This window comes from Hyalella azteca, unplaced genomic scaffold (assembly GCF_000764305.2).
Source record: "Hyalella azteca isolate HAZT.00-mixed unplaced genomic scaffold, Hazt_2.0.2 contig1600, whole genome shotgun sequence".
NCBI lineage: Eukaryota > Metazoa > Arthropoda > Malacostraca > Amphipoda > Hyalellidae > Hyalella > Hyalella azteca.
Window position 1 is genome coordinate 112,401 of NW_025931904.1, and position 20,047 is coordinate 132,447.

At 32.5% G+C, this 20,047-nt stretch overlaps 2 protein-coding genes across 3 annotated transcripts; both read right to left on the bottom strand.

Moving 5' to 3' along the window:
• Positions 1-3,190: 3,190 nt before the first annotated feature.
• LOC108666131 (venom protein 302) lies at positions 3,191-8,393 on the bottom strand. 2 transcript variants are annotated; one of them, XM_018152949.2, is made up of 4 exons: positions 8,283-8,393; positions 7,115-7,232; positions 6,342-6,441; positions 3,191-5,068 (listed from the first exon to the last, which is right to left on the bottom strand). In XM_018152949.2, the coding sequence occupies exons 1-4, from the start codon at positions 8,333-8,335 to the stop codon at positions 5,016-5,018; spliced, it is 324 nt and encodes a 107-aa protein (XP_018008438.1). In that variant the 5' UTR covers positions 8,336-8,393; the 3' UTR covers positions 3,191-5,015. The 2 variants fall into 2 exon arrangements, with proteins under 2 accessions (XP_018008438.1, XP_018008436.1); XM_018152947.2 differs by having other exon boundaries at positions 6,327-6,441.
• A 3,552-nt stretch (positions 8,394-11,945) lies between these two features.
• Positions 11,946-19,830, bottom strand: LOC108666130 (keratin-associated protein 5-1). Its single transcript, XM_018152946.2, has 8 exons — positions 19,683-19,830; positions 19,032-19,149; positions 17,630-17,739; positions 15,972-16,089; positions 15,622-15,731; positions 13,818-13,923; positions 13,311-13,425; positions 11,946-12,499 (listed from the first exon to the last, which is right to left on the bottom strand). The coding sequence occupies exons 1-8, from the start codon at positions 19,733-19,735 to the stop codon at positions 12,483-12,485; spliced, it is 747 nt and encodes a 248-aa protein (XP_018008435.1). The 5' UTR covers positions 19,736-19,830; the 3' UTR covers positions 11,946-12,482.
• Between the last annotated feature and the right edge of the window lie 217 nt (positions 19,831-20,047).

Consider the following 20,047-nt stretch of genomic DNA (forward strand, 5'->3'; position numbering starts at 1 on the left):
TTAATACTAATTCTTTATGGAACTGACGAAATCTTCTGCTTAGGTTGAAAAATTGTGAAGTTTATTTAAAAAATTATATATATAACTGCCATGTACATGTAAGTATAAAAGACTTCAGCTTAAAACTTCAATCAAAGTTCAAGACGGGTTATTCTTAAAGTACTATAAATTGCCCGTCAGATATTCATTAAAGACTTCTGTGCACATTTAAAGCTGAAATGGTCAGTAGGTAAATATGATTGAGTTTGTTTTTGAGTGCATTTAATGATGCCTGAATTAAGTTTTTCCGGTCAGTTTTTAGTTATACGAGTTAATGCTTTCAGTGTCATACTTCTTTCGCGACATAGTGGTTTTGATATGGCAAGTGGAAGGTTAAATACGGATAAAGTGAATTACCGCGTTTCTATACCCTGAAATTTGAATCTTTAATCTTAAAATTTCGTAGAAAATAAGAGGTCTACAGATTTGTCGTAAATATTTTAACGACGACTATTGAGCTTAGTTATAATTTCATACGTAATGACTTTAGTACTATACTTGATTCGTCTTCATAATTGGATTAGAACACACTACTCAGGAAATAAATTGTACAACGTAAAATGGATGACTGTAAATATGCATGTAAATACAAGTGTGTAGTACATGGTTGTTTAATTTAATTTTCCCAACTCAAAGTCAGATTTGGGAGACATTATGTCCTATACGGAAAAACTTACAATTTGACTGAGCGTTGAGAACCGAAAAATGCTAATGAACATATATTCAACTGTATTTATTTCTCAAACATGAAATTTTTGTGAACAATTCGGGTCGAACTCAAATTGGAATTGCATTTCTATATTATTAGCCGGCAGTCGTCGTTAAATTAGAAAATTAGTCTCGCAATATCATGAAATATCGTAGCTAGATATTGAATATTATGCTTATGTACATTGATTGTTGTATTAATTCAAAGCTTCCCACTTTCTTCACAAGATAAACATATTGACATTTTTAGTACTCACTTTGTAAAAAAAAAATTTAGGCAATATAAAAAGAAGGAACTTGACACCTATACCACCTGCAGGTTAGCGCCGTGCCGTTTAGCTTTTATCATACCATTTCTAACACAGTTACCTTGCAGTTAAAGAAAGAGAAATAAAGGACCGTTACCGTGATGGGATTATTGAGTGTCACCGAGTATCGTGACTTTGTCGTTCCATGTCTCGATGTCATCAAGATAAATGGCAGATAAGCTGCCGCACTCAATACCGATACAACTGTCGCACGCTGGGCCTTATTGCTATTTCCGTGAATTATCAACTTCACCTTCATTAAGGCTAGTGCACTCGAACATTGTCATCAAATGGCAGCAATCAAGCTGCTGTCCGAATTTCATGCCTCTCCTATTGAGAGCCTTTTAAATTTTTCTTAATTTTCAGAGCACAGGAACTAACTTACAACGAGGCATGTTATTTTTCAATTTGAGAAGTTAATGACTTCATGCTTATGCGCGTTTGAAGGCATAGCTTATTAATTTCTTATTAGAAAAAATTTTAGCTATTTCAAAACGGCTTTTGGCAATTACTCAGTAAAATGTTGAGTCATTTGGAATTTGAATTTAAATGCTTTTTACGGTTGGCGCCACAATTTTTTGGTAAAAAACCATGAAACCAGGATTGTGCTTTCGCACACATCTAGTTTTTATCCATTATCAATTAAGTCTAATGGTTTTGGACCTCATTACCATGATGTATATAACCTAATTTAAGCTTGAAATATCTCTGCTACGGAAATAAGAAATCTCTTCTAAAAACTTATGCATGACTTTTTATGTTTCGAACAACCTTAACCTTACGATCAAAAAGTGCGGTACTCTAGCATGGAGGATATTTGTATTGTGATAAATGTTATCGAAACATTAAAAACTTATATTGAAAGAGAAATACTTCGTGAAATGTGTTTGAATCTTTTTAGATTACAGGTAGAAAAGAACTGAATTATTAGCTATGATATATAAACGCTACTTTCTCAGTATATTTTTGAGCGAGTCCGGCTGTCTGTCAGCAATGATTTCTATAGTGGTCTTGCTCAGCCTTATCTTTAGTAGGCCTGAATAAGCTTTTATCAGAATAATCAAAAGCGGTAGTCATGCATTAGAGATTCCAATATCTAGTCTTACGCTTCCGCATTATGTAACTTTCTTCCGACAGAATTAATATATTTTTATTTCGTATATAATTAAAGTTTGTATCTTTCCACAACACAATATTCACGAGAAATTTTTCAGATATCCAATTTGTCAACTTTGTGAATTGCATATTGAATAAATTTCGGACCAGAAATATCTGTCATGCCGTGCAACGGGAAGGAGGCAGCGCCGTACGGGAGCATCTGGTATCAAGTCCCAAAGTTTGGTTGCATTTCGCCAGTGACGGAAGATGCGCTCAACTTCACCGCGCCAAATGGAGGGACAAACTTAGATACGAACCAAGATTTACTCCAACACCTGCGACCACCGGGAATTCGTATTTATATAAAATTGCACGAAAACTGTGTTTAAAAATTTTTGGTTTATTGTTATTGGGTAAAATGAAGTCCATTATTAAATTTCATTGCTGGAGCATATGAAAATATATAATTAGATAATTAATTATTTGATACGTTAAATTAGTTCATAAATGAATTATAGAAAAAAAACGATATAATATTTTCTAGCTCTGATTCTATGTAGTAGCACATCAGCAATAAAAATCTAAATACCATTTAAATGAATAAAAAATCGGCAAATATTAGGATGAAAAGAATTACGAACAATATTCCATAAATAAGATTTATAATTGTCCCACAATATATTTACGAATGATTAAAACTTAAACATTTTGAACCTTCCTTTCATGGAACAATGGCTGGACACAAACACGTAAACTTTTGTAACCACGACGAGATTTCAAAAAGTTCGTATAAGGTTTACTTGATATGTGAAACTCCAAACGAACAACGAATATGGAGCGAAGTGTCTAATGGAGCTAGGAAACCCCCTTCGTGAACAATGAACGATGAACCAGAAAAGATTAAGATTTTTTTTGCTTGCAGGTTTCGTAATAATTTGAAAAAAATTTAGCAAGTCTTTTGCGAGAAATTGTTCAACTTTATTTGTAAAAATCGTATTTCTCTACGGGTTGTAAATAAATTTATCCCTAATGGATGAAGTACCTTCAAAAGAAAAAAAATATTTTTCTTCCATTCAGTAGTTTTCCAATAGGAGTCGTAACTATTTTTTAATGTCATCAAAAATTATCCATTGAAACTCCTATCAATTAATGTAAAGGAGCTATTCCTTAAAAGTACTTCAAGTGTACTCCTGGGTTTCAGGTATCGTCGACTGAAATTAATTTCACAAGTTTTTTGACGCTGAAAACTTTTAGATTCCAAATTAACCGTCCAACTTTTCTTACCCATGGATCCTTATCTAAGTACTATTCAGAGCGCGAATCAAAAGGTTGATTAGATATCGCCCAAAAATGACAAATTGATTTCAGATCCTGAATTTTGAATAAATTAGCATTCTATAGTAGCAACCAGGTGCCATTATCAAAACCAATAGATTCAAAGCAAGAGCACGAAGATTGACACAAGCAAGCTTACCCAGCCGGTCCATGTAATAAAAATAAATAAAGAGTTTCTTTTCGCAGTGAAATCCAAATATATATAAAAGCTCGGGGATCGAAAAGAACCACCCTCTATTTGTCTTTAATACTACAATTAATAATAATACTACAATTAATAAAGAAAATCCCTTTCATAAATTCAAGTAAGTGATACGATTAGGTTCGAATTATTATTCCATGAATTTCAAATTGGATCTAGTGTTACTAGCAAGTTTAAAATTCATGAAACAGAGATGTTATCGAATATTATTCTTTCTGTATTTATTGACACAGTGATGAACGTTATCGAAATTTATATTTAAATAAGTATATCCTCAATGTACCTCTCAAAGAAAATAGTGGAATTTCAGGTTAGTCTACGGTTTTAATAACTGACATTTAAGTATCTCTCTGCTCCTGGTTAAAACAAAATTTAGAGCTGTAAATATAACTATTAATTTACTGATTTGCATGGACTGTTAGTTAAAAACGTATTGTAAGAACTTTTGGGAATTTTAGGTTGAAAACTACTATGTTGTTGTAGTTTCAACTACTATGGAGTTGAAATTTAAATTTTCAATTCAGAGTTGAAAAAAGAAAATTAAATGAATATTTTACGGTGCTACAAGTATTCACTTGGAAATCAGTATTAGGTTTGTTAAGTCGTGAAATGTTCAAGATTTGCGAAACAAAAAATTTACTAATATGCCCTGAAAGCCACGCATTTTCTTATGGAAGATTTCCCTTGTCTATATAATTTATAACATGATAGTATCGTACGCCCAATCGGCCCACCTTATTTACAAATTATAAAAAACAAATTGTCATCAAAAACAACAATTTTGACTGACAATTTTGAAAAATAACAAATGACTATTCACACAACTTACCTATCACCTGAGACGAAATTGTTGTCTTCGATTTAGCGAGAATGAAGACTACATTCATTGATAATCGAATACACTCCAAGAAATATGGATTAATTTTTATTCAAACTTAAATTATTTACAGGAATTAAACTTGTTAGCAGCTGCAGAGATTGAGGCCGAGATCGTATTTGTGCATTGAAATTCAATTGGGGTGTTTAATTAGGTAATAAAAAAATAGTGGTTTAAGTCTTCTTCCATGTATAATTCAATTAAGACGAATCAACAGATGAACTCAAGACATTATTAAGGTCATTAGACATTTATTTGTTGGCTTCACAAATTTCGTTATAGTAGAATAAAATTCATATGAAATTGATTAGAATAATAGTTGCAGTTCATTGAAAAATTGCAGTAAAATAAATTACATCTCTAGTTATTAACAATCCCAATAAAGAAAAGCGGAAGGCAGTATAATATTTGAAAATTATACTCAGAAACCTGCAACGCAATATCCAGGTTAATCTTCGATCTCATTTGTGGCGGCGAGTAACGGGAATCTTCTTCTAGGAACTGCACAAATATGGAAAATTGGGTCAAAATTAAAAAAATTAAAGTCCAACTATCCTACAGTGAACCGAGTAAGTTCTAGGAATAATATTATGAGCATCACTCACTACATATGCCTTCTATATTGCAAAATTCACTAAATTTTGACGCTTATCCAAAAATTTCGGAAAAAATTTCCCAGATATTTCTGAGAATGAAAAAATTCTGCAGCTCGATGAATGTGGTCAAAAAGACCACATTTTGTCCGCCCATAAGAATTGAAGTCCACATTTTTTGACGAAAAAGAAGACCACATTTTGTCCATCCGCAAGTAAAAAGACCACAATAATTTTTCGTTGTTACGATCCTTTTTTGGTTTGCTTTAGTATCCTCCAACTAATTGAAGTCAATAATTTATAAATTTAAAATTATCTCGAGATATAAAATTACCGCCCGAGATTGAAATAACGAATTTCCATCTGTGTTTAAAAAACAGGTTGAACACATTTATTGGAATTGAGGTAACTAAAAATTACATTTTCATTTAGACAAAGAAAAATGGATTTAAATTCGTTCGGAGCTTTAAAAAAAATTAACTTGCATCATAGAAGTATAGGAGAACTAATATATATTTGTATCCGGAATCATCGTTGCTTGACCATGCTTGATGTACATGTTATAATACATGTTTTATTTTATATGGGGATATTATCAGGTCAAAATAGGAAAATCAAACGTTTCGAAAACGAAATCAGCGACACAAGAAATTAGCTATCTCATCATCAGCAACTGGAGCGTTTATTTGTAGAGATTCTATAAAGAACTTGATGGCAGGGCGTGTAAGGTTAAATGTTCACCTCATGTGTATTCTTACCTTACAACTAATAAGAAGTAAATCACGATATACTTGAAATAATTTGAACAAATTATTTTGAATGTAACTGAGTTTTTTTGATACATTATTTTTGAATTAAATTAAATTTATTTTGATACATTATTTTTGAATTAAATTAAATTTATAATGGTTAATGGTTTATTTGTTGATTTTCTGTGATTAATTTTCAAATTTATGATTCAATTTGATAAACATTAACTTAGAAGCTTTTGTCACTCTTTTCATAATCATCATAAGACGTATTTGGGGAAAAATACGAACAGGAGTGAAACTCCTTCCAGACGAGAATACTAACAAATTTTTTTTTGCCGCGAAATATTAATAAATAGGTAAAAAACCGCACCACAAATTTGTCTCAGTAACACATAAAATTTATTATTAGCTCACCTCTTACGCACATACCGCGCGAGTTGACAGAATCGGGGCCGAGTTTAGAGCACGTCAAGTTTCTGCCGCATTTGCCTTCTATATTCCAAGGCCCTCCACACCTTTCTCCTGGGCCCTAGATTAATGTTAGGATCCATCAATAACATATCATCAGTAACATCAGTAACATCAGTTACTCAAATAAAGACTTTGAGAGCAAATAAAGACTTGGTATGCTTTTCGTCATGTATTTTTCGATTGTTTTTTTTTTAAACATCGAGACGTATTTTTTTGGGAGCAGCTTCAGAACTTAGTGATTGCGAGTCAATAAGGTAATTTTCTGTAATCATGTAACATTGCTCTTTGTTTTAAGTTCAGGAACGAGGAAAAAAGATCTTCAATACCACTAAAACTATGAAACTTGCAATAATAACCAATAGATATTATAACCTGCAATAACTTATAGATATTATTCATATAAAAAGGCAATGAATGATATTAACTTACAGTTGTTTATCTTATAACTTGGAGATGAACGTTGTTACATCCAAATTGTCAGAAATTTATTAAGACTGTCTTTCGGCAACCTATTATCCCAAATACAAACTCCATCAAAAACATCGTTCGACTCACTGGAGAAGCAAGCAATTAACTTATTCACAAAATGCTTTCTCTGATCTTCAATTAAATTTCCTTTGAAATAAAACATATTCTACAATCCTGCATTATAGGCATAAATATTCATATATTTCACCTTAATAATATAAGGGTTTTTCATGGTTTTAAAATCATTTAAGTAAATTGCTTACCCGGAGACAAACTTGGCAGCAGCCGCAGGCGTTGAGTCCGACGCCGTGCCGACAAGTCCGTTCGTCTACTCGAGCGCATGTGATGGCCGTGCAGTTACATCGGAGCGCCTCCACCTGCCTGTCAAAAAATGTTACTTGTATCCTAGTGGTATAAGTTGCCTAATGTGTAATTTTGTCAGGAATCATCGTGTGAATGAGCAATGCGAGCACGATTCAGGGTGTATGTTGATTAATTTGAAAATGGATTTGAGTTTTTCTTTTATGTTATTATATGTTTATCCGCATTTAATATTTGTATTGTCACTGCTCAGTAACTCAAGCGCATGTGATGGCCATGCATTTATATCACAGCTCCTCCATCATGCACGCAATGCGTGTCTATGTTTAATAAGAAAATAATTTAATGAGAATATTGAGTAGTTTGATGTAAGAAAAATTTTTGTTTATGATTTCTGTTTCTTGTACTTATAATAAAATTTTAATTGACATTCGAGGTTCAAAATTTGAGTTAATTTTTTGGCTTTGCAATGAATATTAGTAACTATGTTAAATAGAAATATTTATATTTTTTAAAATTGAAGTCAGGACTGATATGCTATTATAGTACGAATTTCGTTTATAGGCGAACAACAGCCCCATCTTAACTAAATTTAAATCTCTTTAAGTAGTTAGGAATACAGTGAATTGACCAAGTTCTAAAATAAAAATGTGACCAAGTTCTAAAATATAGAGCGCTCAGCTGTTTTTTTTCAAATTAGCAAACTCAGTCGCACGCTCAATTTTAGATTTAACCGCACACTTTAAATGCCCAGAAATTTCTCCGTTATCTTAATGAGAGCTAACCTCGTAAAAATTCCAGAAACTATATAAAAAATGTAACAATAAATTTTATTTTATACAATATCATTGATTCAATACTTATGTATTAACTTTTGTATTAAATTTGTATCGATGACCTGAAATCTTTCATTCGGATAAAATATTTTACTGAACAACCAGGCACTTTATCATTGATTGGCTGAATGCGTGTTCACCTACAAGTTCCAAAATAATGATGATCTATGACATTATGGCAAATGATGTGATGTTACCGTGACATATGACATTTCACTGGGCTAAAAAATATTTAGGATTAATAAAGTTTAGTGGTAGAACTAAGTCTACTCACCAGGTCACAGCAAGAACAAAGAACGCCACGATGATGCAAGTGACCTTGAACATAATTCGATTTCTTCCTATGTAAAATTTTCTGTTTGTAATAGAAAATCTGTTGAATAATTCAATCTGTTGGAAAAATTTTGAATTGATATAATAAATATCTATCAGTGGACAGATATTAGTAGTGGATTAAATACCTATCCTAATGAAAAACATTTGAAATTAATCTAAAGAGTATTCTCGTTAAAACTTCTTCTTCACCAGTCTAAACTTATATTTGAAGTGGATTGTCAATGGTAATCCAGTATCTTGGATTAATGGTAAATCCTTTGGATTAATGGATTAATGGTAATCCTGGATTAATGCAACATCTCCTTGCTCGTCTTACCTTCAAGTGAGAGTCATGATAGCGCTTAGCCTTATATATACGTGCACGGGAGACCGAGGCTGTGTCCATGAATATCTTAGTATAGCACAGACGACAGGCCATGTTTTTAGCCATTCAAATTTAGATAAAAAATAATATTTTTCCAGCAGGGGAATATTCACTTTTGTATATCCCCTAATGCTAACTTCGCGTAATAATATCCAGTTAAACTACCACAAAGATATAAAGTTAATTAAATACAAATGCCTAAGGATCTGAGTCTCTCATATTTAGTAACTAAATCCATCTCGAATACAGTGATAATTACGTCCACGAACAATTATTACAAAATCTCCCCCTTATACAAGCCTGCTAAAATTGCAAACGGCTTCCTTGTCATAAGGGGAATTGCGATAAGATAAAATATGGCTAACATTCTTTCCACATCCAGAAGGATTTTTCAATAGAGGAGTGAATTGTTATTCATTTTTCGTGACGAGCTTAATAGCTTGAATAGATAAATAATCAATGGACCGTTAATAAAGACCAAAAATCATATTTCTCTAGCGCAGCATGTGCACTTTCAAAACAGTAATTTCTTATAATAATTTTTAAACGTTTATTTGTTGTTTGTTTTTATTTTGTTTATTTTATACGCACATATTTTTCAGTCAATCATGAGCGGAATAACAGTTGTCTCTACAATGAAATAATCCAAACAGAAGCGTTATATGTAGAAATGGCAATGTATTTTTAATTTAATCACGTCCATTTCTCTTACGTCTTCTAACAGATTTATTAACGACATATTCATGATCACGACCGTGGATTAAGGAAATTTTTTAATTAAATTAATTTTTCTGTGTCTGGAAATATTTGACTCAAATGTTTAAAATATTTTAAATATTGGAGTAGTACAACATGCAATCAATTTAAACCCAGATTTGGCTCGGTTTCTTTAAACCGAGCCAGTGTTGTTATTTAAACATCTGAGCAAGTTGATCAAATAATTCTTATTCAATGCTGCTTAGTATGCTGCTCACGTTCGTTCTGACCGTGCTTTCAAAACATTTTTCATGACGTAATTGCAAAGGTCATTGCAGACACTTCAGAATTGTTATTAACTTTTAATTTCTTTTCTGTAGTCTGCTCACGTTCACTCTGGTCACATTTACCATGATCGCATGCAACCTGATATTTTTCTGTTTACGTAGAAGGCAATTAAAGGTGGCTCAGTACGTAACATTGCTTTGATTTAGCCTCGACTACGATGTTGTTCGGTACAGTTTTCCGGTTGACGCATGTTTTCCTGTTCCTTGCAGTATTCCTGGATGTATCAACTGCTGATTTCAAGGATTTTGCGGTGCAGTGCAAATAATCACGGATAATTCATTCGCGGTCTTGCTGTAGATTAATTAAGTAAGATAGAAATGCACCTTTTAATTACAGCTTTCCATCGCAATGGCGTGGTTGAGACATATAAACATGTATGCTAGAAAACTTTCATATTTATGAAAAAACATAAACGTTTCCATAAAATTGCCTAACACTAAAAACACTAAACTCTAAAACACTAAAACACTAAAAACACTAAAAAATTTTTAGTGTTTTTCCTAACTTATTGTATTTGTGTAAATCATCTACGCATTCCATGTAGGGAAATTTAATATATCTAGGAACATCATTATTCCCATTTATCAATTGAAGGGTTGCGAAACATTTTTTCGACTCATTTTCGATGTATTTACGAGTATATTCGCTGTGAAGAATAACTTTCAAATTTTTTGATATAAATATGCATGAGTTAATTATTTTAATAGAGAAAATGAAAATTTCGACGAAAACAAGTTATATGAGAGAGACTAGTAGAATATTTTATCTCTAATAATGATTAACTGTTGGCAAATTTGAAACGAGGTTGAATAATAATTTCCCATCCTGTGAATTATGCCCAACCCTGAAATTTTGATGCAGATTCAATAACGTATTTTCAGCCTATGAAACGTTGATTAAGATTTGTTGCTTCGCTTTCCCGCAACAATATAACAATATTCACTTCTAGAGCGGTGGCGTTCGAATTAATATAATTCACGCTAATATTAATATATGGTTTAATTAATAGTTGATCTTCTAAACATTATCGAACTATCAAGGTTTAATCATCAATGCAATATATTTAAAGGTATGCGCAAAGCGTCTGATACAGCTGGAGCTCAATTTATTGCCTTATTTCTTGCTGCGTTGCTTGCTTCAACATGAAACCTTTATAAAACAGTGACATTTATTATCAATATTAGCGAGACGAAGGAAGAACTGGTAGATCTTATATATAAGAAAGTCTCTTCAGTATAAGGCAATTGTTATTGCTCAAATCTTTTGAAATTTGTTAAACACGTAACAACAATGAGAGTTCAACCTTCTTTCCGAATAAATATTTTATTAATAAATATATTAGCTCGAATACCGCTTGGCTACACAGCAATGCGTTGCAGAAACAATAAAAAATGGCAGCAAATAAAAATGTTTAGTGCTCATATAATTTAGCTTGCTCATGAGCTAAAATCAATTCTGTGGCATTTATTCTCCTAATATTATCTTTCCTACTCATTTAGAAATAAATACAAATATTAATAAAATCATATCGTACAGCATTAACAATTCAATGACTATCGTGCCTTGAATATATACCCTCGCGTTCTATTTGCCGATAAAAGTCTATTGGAATGCAATGGTTTGATTTAGATTCGTAGAATGAGGTCATTTACAATGTGTCATGTTACCATTGATGATCAAAAATATCACACTAATTGAAAAAACAACCATTGAATGAATTGGTTTATTTAAAAAATATTAATCACAACACAAGTTTTGAATAATTAATTGGAAGTATCGAATTACTAATGAATTCCTGTATTTATTTTCATATTCCCAGTAGTATTTGAATAATTGGCAACTAATTTCTAATCAGAACCATGACTCGTTCTCCGAAATTATCAATTATCTTATCTATCTGTTTAATAATCTAATTCTCGACGTGTAGCTATAATCCACACCATTGAACGCAAATAAGTAGCGTGCGCCCTAATAATTAATTACCGAAAAACATATAAACATTAGCAAGTAAAAATACTAAATTGTACGCGGAATGATTTGTTTAGTGGTATTATTATTTATTATTGAAATTTCATATCATATTACACTTTCTTAAACTGCTCGGTAAGTCATCGAGATGTACTTGTGAACCATTTAAATGCACCTATACCTCGTAGTGGTAAATCTTTCAAGGGTTAATAAATTTATTCAATGTCATAGAATTCCTCTTCAACTTCATCAAAATGGGTAAATAAAACAACAACTTCAACTTCATGATTACATTCGTTATTATTTTTGGTAACCCAATAGAAGAAGCGAGAGATTCGATACTACAGAGAGAAAATATGTGTTGTAGTTTCAAAGCACGGTATAATTTTCAATTTTGGTCCTTAGCTAATTTCACTTGAATAAATCCTCGGTAGATGCAATGGAGGCATATATAATATATCGAAGGACATCATTATAATAATTTTACATTTTACCGTGGAATGAAACAATTTATAGAATTGAATTCACTGTAATAAAGAGCAGGTACGACGCAAACAATAGCTTATGAAATTTCAATTAAAAGATACACAAAATGAAGATATCGTTAAAGGAAACGCAAATTATTACATAGACAAGCTTTAATGGAAGGAGAAGTATAGCACTTGATGTATAATAATATTTGTAAGTAGATCCTATCGAAGCAAGGCTGATCACAAGCACGTTCGCTTCGCTGTAGGCAGACCTCATACCGGGCTGCGTAGCTCATTTTCCCCTAGGGACTATAAAAGAGATAAAATTATTTGAAATATAATTATTTTAATTGGTAAATCTTAGATGAGTGTTTAGTTTCCCATAAATAAAACACTAACGATTACAGCGAGTACTGTTAAAATACGATAATGCGAACTACATGTAAACAGGATAATTTTTCTAGGCTGGGAAATTTTCAATTTAATATAAATGTCTTGTAAACATTCAATGATAAAACAACTGGAAACGGGACTAATAATATAATCAAATATTGCAAATCACCGTTCATGATGAAGTTATTTGAGAAGTTGTGGGAATTGTATTCTAATTCCAGCTATAGTTTTTTCCTGAAATTTCCTAAATAACTTTAAGATTACTATGTACGTATGTACGATATTTCGCGAGGTATTTAACTTTATAATGGCACGGCCAAAGTCTATTTCATGACTAGCCATTACTTCGGACCAAACCTCCAATATAAGATTAAATAATTTTAACTATATATCCATAGTAATAAGGGGTATTGGAATCTAATAATCCAGAATGCAGATCAAAATAATTAAAACATTAAATATAGAATATGAGATCAACGAAAACAAAAAAAAATATATAACTCAGTACTCACTGCAGAGAGTGACAGAGAGCGCATTTTCTCGTCGACGAAAATTTGAGGTCACGGACGGACAGACATACAGACAGACAAACAGACAGACAGACGGACATAGCGAGCACAATAGTGCATTTTTTCCACAAATGAGAAAATGCGTTAAAAAGAAACAGACTAGGGCTTGATTATATAATTTTCCGAATGAGACATTGCTTAATAACTGGAATAATCACTTATTCTGCAGGTCCCGATGGAGTTAGCATCCTTGGGATCTATTTTAACACATGCCATGTTCCTGCCACATTTGCCGTGTACGTCACCAGGGCCTCCACATGTTACTCCAGGACCCTAGAAATATGAAGGAAATCATTGTACATTTTATGAATAGTAGCACGTTCGTGAAGGAAAAATGTACAAGTCTTTTAAATACGGGTATAAATCTGTTATTTATTCCTTATATTGATTCGCAACATTATTCCATTGACCAAAACATCCATATATAACAAAAAATAAATTAATACAATAGAAATAGAAACAGAATTATTAGAAACACAATTAAGCGGCGGAGAAAACTCTCCATTCATAAGTTATAAAAAATGGAATGGATATTTTCAACAGAAAAAGAAAATATTCCATTAACTGGTTGAGATAATAATGGCGTATTTTCCATATGTTAGGAAAATACTCCATTCCAAAATACTGTTGTATTCATCAATCTCTCTTTGTCCTCATGGGCTTACAAGAAGACAGACGTCGCAGCAGTCACACGAGTCTTTGCCCACGCCGTATTTACACTCAGGGGCGCTACAGGACGCTGGTTTGCAGGCGCACTGAGGTTTCTCGACCCTAGGGGGTAGACCAAACACCCGTTAATTAAATATATACATGCAGTATAAGGCTGCTTAAATCGTAAGTTGACCACGAATTGGAAATCAAGGAAAATACCATGTTAATTCACCATGTCGTCATTGAAAACGTTTTCAATGAAAATGTGGGAAAATTCACTTGGAGTTAACTTAGCTTTTAAATTCTTTGTTAATTAACAATTCAATTCTCTTCAATTATACCTTCATAACTGGTAACTTCAAATCAATGAATATCAGGATTCATTGATTCTTACTGCATTCATTCTTAAACTTCAATTAAATTGTGATTTAGGCGAAAATTTGATTTTGAGAATATTATTATGAGAAAACTGCAGTGCAGTTGTTAATGCTAGTCATGCTAGTTTGATTGTTTTATTAATCATTTCTTTATTTTAACTCTCCTTGTCAACATGGAAAAATTGTATAAGTGATTGATTTGAATAAGTTTCAATGGATTCGCACTTCAAATACATTAAATAAATGTAATTTTTGTTTCTGATAAAATTATCCTCAAGAAATCTTACACTTTTTTCTGTTTCCACCAAATTTAATCCGTAGTATGACGAAGAAATATTATTAGCGTTATTGAATAAATTATAGACTGTTATGTTCGTAGTTTCCTCATGCAAAGAAACCAATTTTTTACGCGTATTTATTCGAAGCCAAAATAGGAAAACGCTGCTATAAAGGCCCTCAAGTTAGTCAGGGAAATTGCGTATTCAATACAATGAAAAATTATTCGAAAAAATAGATTGCCCATTTTATACTCGACAGATTAATCTTGCAACCAACGTGTTTTTATGATTACATAGCTATTGAATTGACATTGGATGAATAGAATTCCTACTTCAAGTCAACATCTAAAAAATTTGTGATAAATGTTCAATTCTTGTAAAATTAGATTAAAAATATTTCTGTAATGTTATGAACTTCAAAATAAGGATTCGTCTGAGAGTGTTTCGGTTCAGGTACAACTACAACCTCACGACTGCCGCCATGCTCCTCCCCCGCTAAGACCTGTGGGAATTATAAAAATCGGTGAAATTTCTTTGTTATTCAAAACACTTCGATGAAATAATGACATAATTTGGAAGAAAATGTACTGTATGAAACCAATTATAAAAAGAATTAAATGTACAAGAAAATTTTTCGGATGAAGATCCTATTATTTATTTGAAAATTTTAACATGTCTGATCTTAAGTGTCACACACCTACTGAAAGTTTCACCTAAAGGATCATGCACTATAGTAAATATCATAACTAGAGTTACTCACCTACTAAATATCTTACCTAAATTGTCATGTGCCTACTGAAACCTCTCCTAAAACTTTAGGTATCTACTTAACCCTCACCTAATGTGTCCTGCATCTACTAGAATCACCTTCACTTGAAACTTCATGCACCTACTAAGCCCTCACGAAAACAATATGCGCCTACTTATAACCCTACGTAGAATTTGATGTAAGTTCTAAACCTTCACCTAAGATGTCATGCACCTACAGAAACTTCCCTCAATTGAAGCTAAATGCACCTACTAAACCCTGTCCTAAAGTGGCATGCACCCATCGAGTCCACACATAAAACAAGATGTACCTACTGAACCCGCACCTAAAGTGTCATGCACCTATTGAAGCCTGCAATAAAACGTGACGTACCTATACTACAATCTCACCTTACTGACAAGTTCCGATAGAATCTGCATCAGTAGAGTCCTTCTTAACGCAGGTCAGGCCAGTGCCACAATATCCTTCCATATCCCACATGCCGCCACAAGTAGCGCCGGGACCCTTGACAAATGCATTCATAATAATTAAGTCTACAATGATAAAAACCATTGCTTGCTGCTACGGGAGGTAGCTGAGTAAAAAAATTATAATCGTTGTAATACACTCGCTTATTATATTAAAATATGCTTAAGTACCGTTAAAACCCAGATTCCAATGTTTCGTATCACCGAGATGAAATCACTATTTTCCAAAATGCATTTCGAAAAAGTTTATTTATTATAAAAAGTAAAAATCACTTACGAGCAGACACGCTTCGCAGCAGCCGCAAGCGTCAAGTCCTAAGCCGTATTTGCATGACTGCGGGTCAACTTTGGAACACTTGATGGTCTTGCAGTCGCATACCAACGTGTCAGCCTTCCTAAATTTGGGGATCACATGCACAAAATTTATGGATTTTACGGATTTTTCATTGGGAGAAATGAAAGAAATGAGTTGTTGGCCCTATTGTACAAATTCTTAGACAGCTGGAAAAAATAAACTCTAAAGAAGTTTTAAATAAAAATGTCATTCTTTTTCACTAACCTGATCACATGTAAAAGAATATAGTATCCGCAAAAGTTTTTCGTGATGCGCAATTTATGTTGCTCTAAATTTTAAGTTGAGTTCTCCAAACTAATGTAATTCCTTCAAAATTCTAGGAAAATTTTACACATCTGAGACCATTTTTAACAGATGTTTGTTCATCAAAATTGTGCATTGAACACTGACACAAAATTTACGTTGAGCATTGGGAATAAAACTATATAAATCGAATTAAGATATCACCAAATACTACCATCAAATAGAATAATTAACAATCGAAACGAAGAGGAAAATATACTAGACGAAGTCCAATTAATTACGTTGTGATATCAAAGTTGTGATAAATATAAAATTTAAAGTTATTTTCTTCATGTTACTCCGATGTGTTATTGCTAAATAATTAACAAGTTATCAGTAGATGTGAAAATTTGTAACATTTCTTACTCGAATTTGAGTCACTCAATTATTGGACCTTCAAAACGCGCAAGTGTTCAATTTTCCTGCCAATTGCATAAGTTGATGATCCGGAATTGAAGTTAAATCTTTCGTTAGTTGAAATATGAGAAACTCTACGCAATAAGAAATATGAATTATGTTTTTAGTCATGTCTTACGCGAAGAAATTCTTGTTCGTAATTCTTATATTCACCCCACCATTTTCAAAACACCTAACCAAAACCAACCATTCACGAAAGGATGTCTAAATTTCATGAAATATATTTGTCAATTTGGTCTATCTTGCGCACAATTTTTCAGCTCAAATTACAAATTTATTTATTTTCTAAATATCTAATAGTGTGAATGATATATAATAATGAACGAATTAACGACTTATATATGAATCGGATAAAAATTATTTCCGGCACAAAAGTAGTGGCGAGATAATCATATCATGAGTGTTGGTATGCAAAGATTTTAATTCAAACGGTTGAATAAAAAAATATTTGTAGCTTTCTGTCAACTGCCAAAAATGGAGTCGTTCAGTGCTGCGATCGTTCGCCTTTCGGGTCTGTAAAAACGAAAAAAATAAGTTGCAATTATTATATTGCAATTAAAAATATATTGCAATAATAAGTCCACAACCTCGTCATGATTATATCATACAAAAATTACACTGAAAAGAAAATTTAATATGTATACATCATATTCAAAGCACATGCATGCAAGTGAATAAATATAAGTGAAGTATATATAAGTGAATGTTAATTTTGGTTAAAACTCTCATTTAATTGAAATTATACAAACCAAGCAGTCACTCATATTATTTATGTGGAGATCATATCATATGCTCAAGAAATTTAATTACATGCGATATAAAGTCTCATGCAATTATAAATACCACATAAATAAAAATAGCTTATAAACACCTCACCTTACTTGCAAGTACCGACCGAGTCGACGTCGTTGGCGTCACTTTTGACGCACGTCAGACCGGTGCCGCAAGTACCTTCTGTATTCCAGGGGCCTCCACACGGTGCATTCAGACCCTTAATAAGAGATAAAAAATCACATATATGATTGCATTCTCTCTTTGGAAAAAATCTCTTAAATATGATTTTTAAGGATAAAACTCTGAATTTAAAGCTCCAAGATTAAAAGTTTCAAAGCCAATCATCGCGTAGTAGGTGCAGGAAATAAAAATAATCTCAACCGCCCTATGTCTTTGCAGTCAAAAGCTAGAACGATAAATCTTTGAGGTAGGAAGGCTGCTTCTGGACTAAAATAATCTTGTTTAGATATACTTTTGCAAACAGGAGAAAGATAAATATAACGGGAAATTTTTTGCCTTTTTGAATGATAAATTGTTGTAGCGAAAGTTTTCACATCCTCCAAATGAAGGAGGGGGGGCGTAGAATAAGGGAAAAATTTTGCTGTTAAGGTGTGAATTATTTCAACCGCATCGCCACGAAAAACAGGCAGCAGCAATCGTTACTAAATATCTCACTGAAACAATAGCATTGGGGAAACCAAGTCACACGTTGACGTTAACGCAGGGTTGTCCTGTGATAATAAATCTTATACTAGGGAGCATAGGAAATAAAAGTAGAAAAATACCAAGAAGTACCCGTTGATACCAAACACGTTTATACCAGTATCCGGTTTAAGCGCTGGTTTCAATATGCAGCCGATTACAAACAATCCAATCAATTACTGATAACAATCGCTCCCGTAAGGATTGAAAATAAATGTCAAATGCGAGTCCTTGTTACATCGATTTCTGGTTCACAAGGTAAAATTTTTACATCACTTATCAAAACCAGCTTTACAATGTGCACCAACAATTATTAAGCTGCTTACATTTTAGTATACCAGCACGCATTTATTAAGTATGTATGCATTGAAATATTTATTTCTTCTTGATATGGCGTTCGAAACCATTATATACAGGAAGCGAGATGCCAAATCAATAAATTTTCAGTTTCAAATCATTAAAAGTTAGATTGTAGATTAGAACTGATACCTGAACATCAGTTGAACATAGACCATCCATATCATAATAATCCGTGCTTTATAATCAAATCCCCCTAATTCCTGAAAACCAAATTGAATGACAGTGAAAAAGACTATATGTCAATAAGTTCAAGAATTCTCCATAGGGCCATACTAACGAACTAGCTTAGGTACGCACAGCAGCCTAAGTACACGTAGCTGTCAATATATCGTCCGTGATTGTTGAGTTTAGCTTGGAAGACCATCAGTGCTTGGCTGATAAAGTTGCAAAAAAGTAACTATTTTTAATATTACAACCTCAGCTGCTATTAAGTATTCAGCTACTCACGCTGAGACAAACTTCACAACAGCCACAGGCATTGAGTCCGACACCGAATTTACAAGCCCTCGTGTTCACCCTCGGACACCTGAGGGGTGCACAGGTGAATTTCTGCCCCTCCAGCTGCCTGTGCGAAAGAAAAAACATATTATTTACGTTATTGTATAATTTATCTCATATAATACTCAACACGAATTATATATAATATGGAAAACAATATATTATAATATTCACCTCGAGGATGATGTGTGAATATTATTTGAGCAATTTTTCTATTCGTCTGTGAAATGCAATCTTCGAGTTAAAATCAAAATCATGAATAAATAATCAACGGGGCGACCACGAGTTATATATAGTTAAATTATTATCAGGAAAATACCCTTTATGGAGTTAGAATTTAAGTTTTCATTATTTAAAACCAAAACTATTAAAAAAATTAAATGCAATCAGTTTTTTTCGTTGATTGATACGCTTTATCTGAATTTTATGAAAGATATCAATAAGGGCTAATCCGCGTGAATCGCGAAAAATATATTGTTATTCATGGTTAAATTTATTAAACATGAATTATTTATTCATGTTTAAATTTATTCTAATAAAAAATTTAGTTTAAATTTATTCTGAAAAATCAAAAGTAAGTTTACGAAAACGTCTACTCACCAGGCCGAGGTCAGAACAACTAACACCGCGATGTAACTGGCGACTTTGAACATCTTTAGCAGTTCTGTTCAATAAATTGCATGTAGTCTGTTTCGAAATCTTTTGAAATAAAATTTTACATATTTTTAGAGTTATTTTTAGAGTTTTTAGAGTTATTTCATTTATTATTCGCACAACGAGAATTGAATAATTTGAAGTCAGCTAGGTGTTATTTGTCTACCTCTCTAGGATGACCATCAGTCTAAGGCCAATTATTTATATGGTATTACTACAAGAGTTGATGTCTATGTTTGCGCTCCCTGCAAGTCTTACAATGAAGTGATGATAAGGGAGAAAATTCGCTTATATACCTGCAGAGTAATTGA

Coding starts and splice junctions, on each gene's coding strand:
- LOC108666131 (XM_018152947.2), bottom strand. CDS start 8,335: ATGTTCAAGGTCACTTGCATCATCGTGGCGTTCTTTGTTCTTGCTGTG. Junction 7,233..8,282: donor TTTGTTCTTGCTGTGACCTG/GTGAGTAGACTT, acceptor ATTTTTTGACAG/GCAGGTGGAGGCGCTCCGAT. Junction 5,069..6,326: donor GCGCGGTATGTGCGTAAGAG/GTGAGCTAATAA, acceptor ATATTTGTGCAG/TTCCTAGAAGAAGATTCCCG.
- LOC108666130 (XM_018152946.2), bottom strand. CDS start 19,735: ATGTTCAAAGTCGCCAGTTACATCGCGGTGTTAGTTGTTCTGACCTCG. Junction 17,740..19,031: donor GTTGTGAAGTTTGTCTCAGC/GTGAGTAGCTGA, acceptor TCTCTTATTAAG/GGTCTGAATGCACCGTGTGG. Junction 13,426..13,817: donor GCTGCGACGTCTGTCTTCTT/GTAAGCCCATGA, acceptor TCATATTTCTAG/GGTCCTGGAGTAACATGTGG.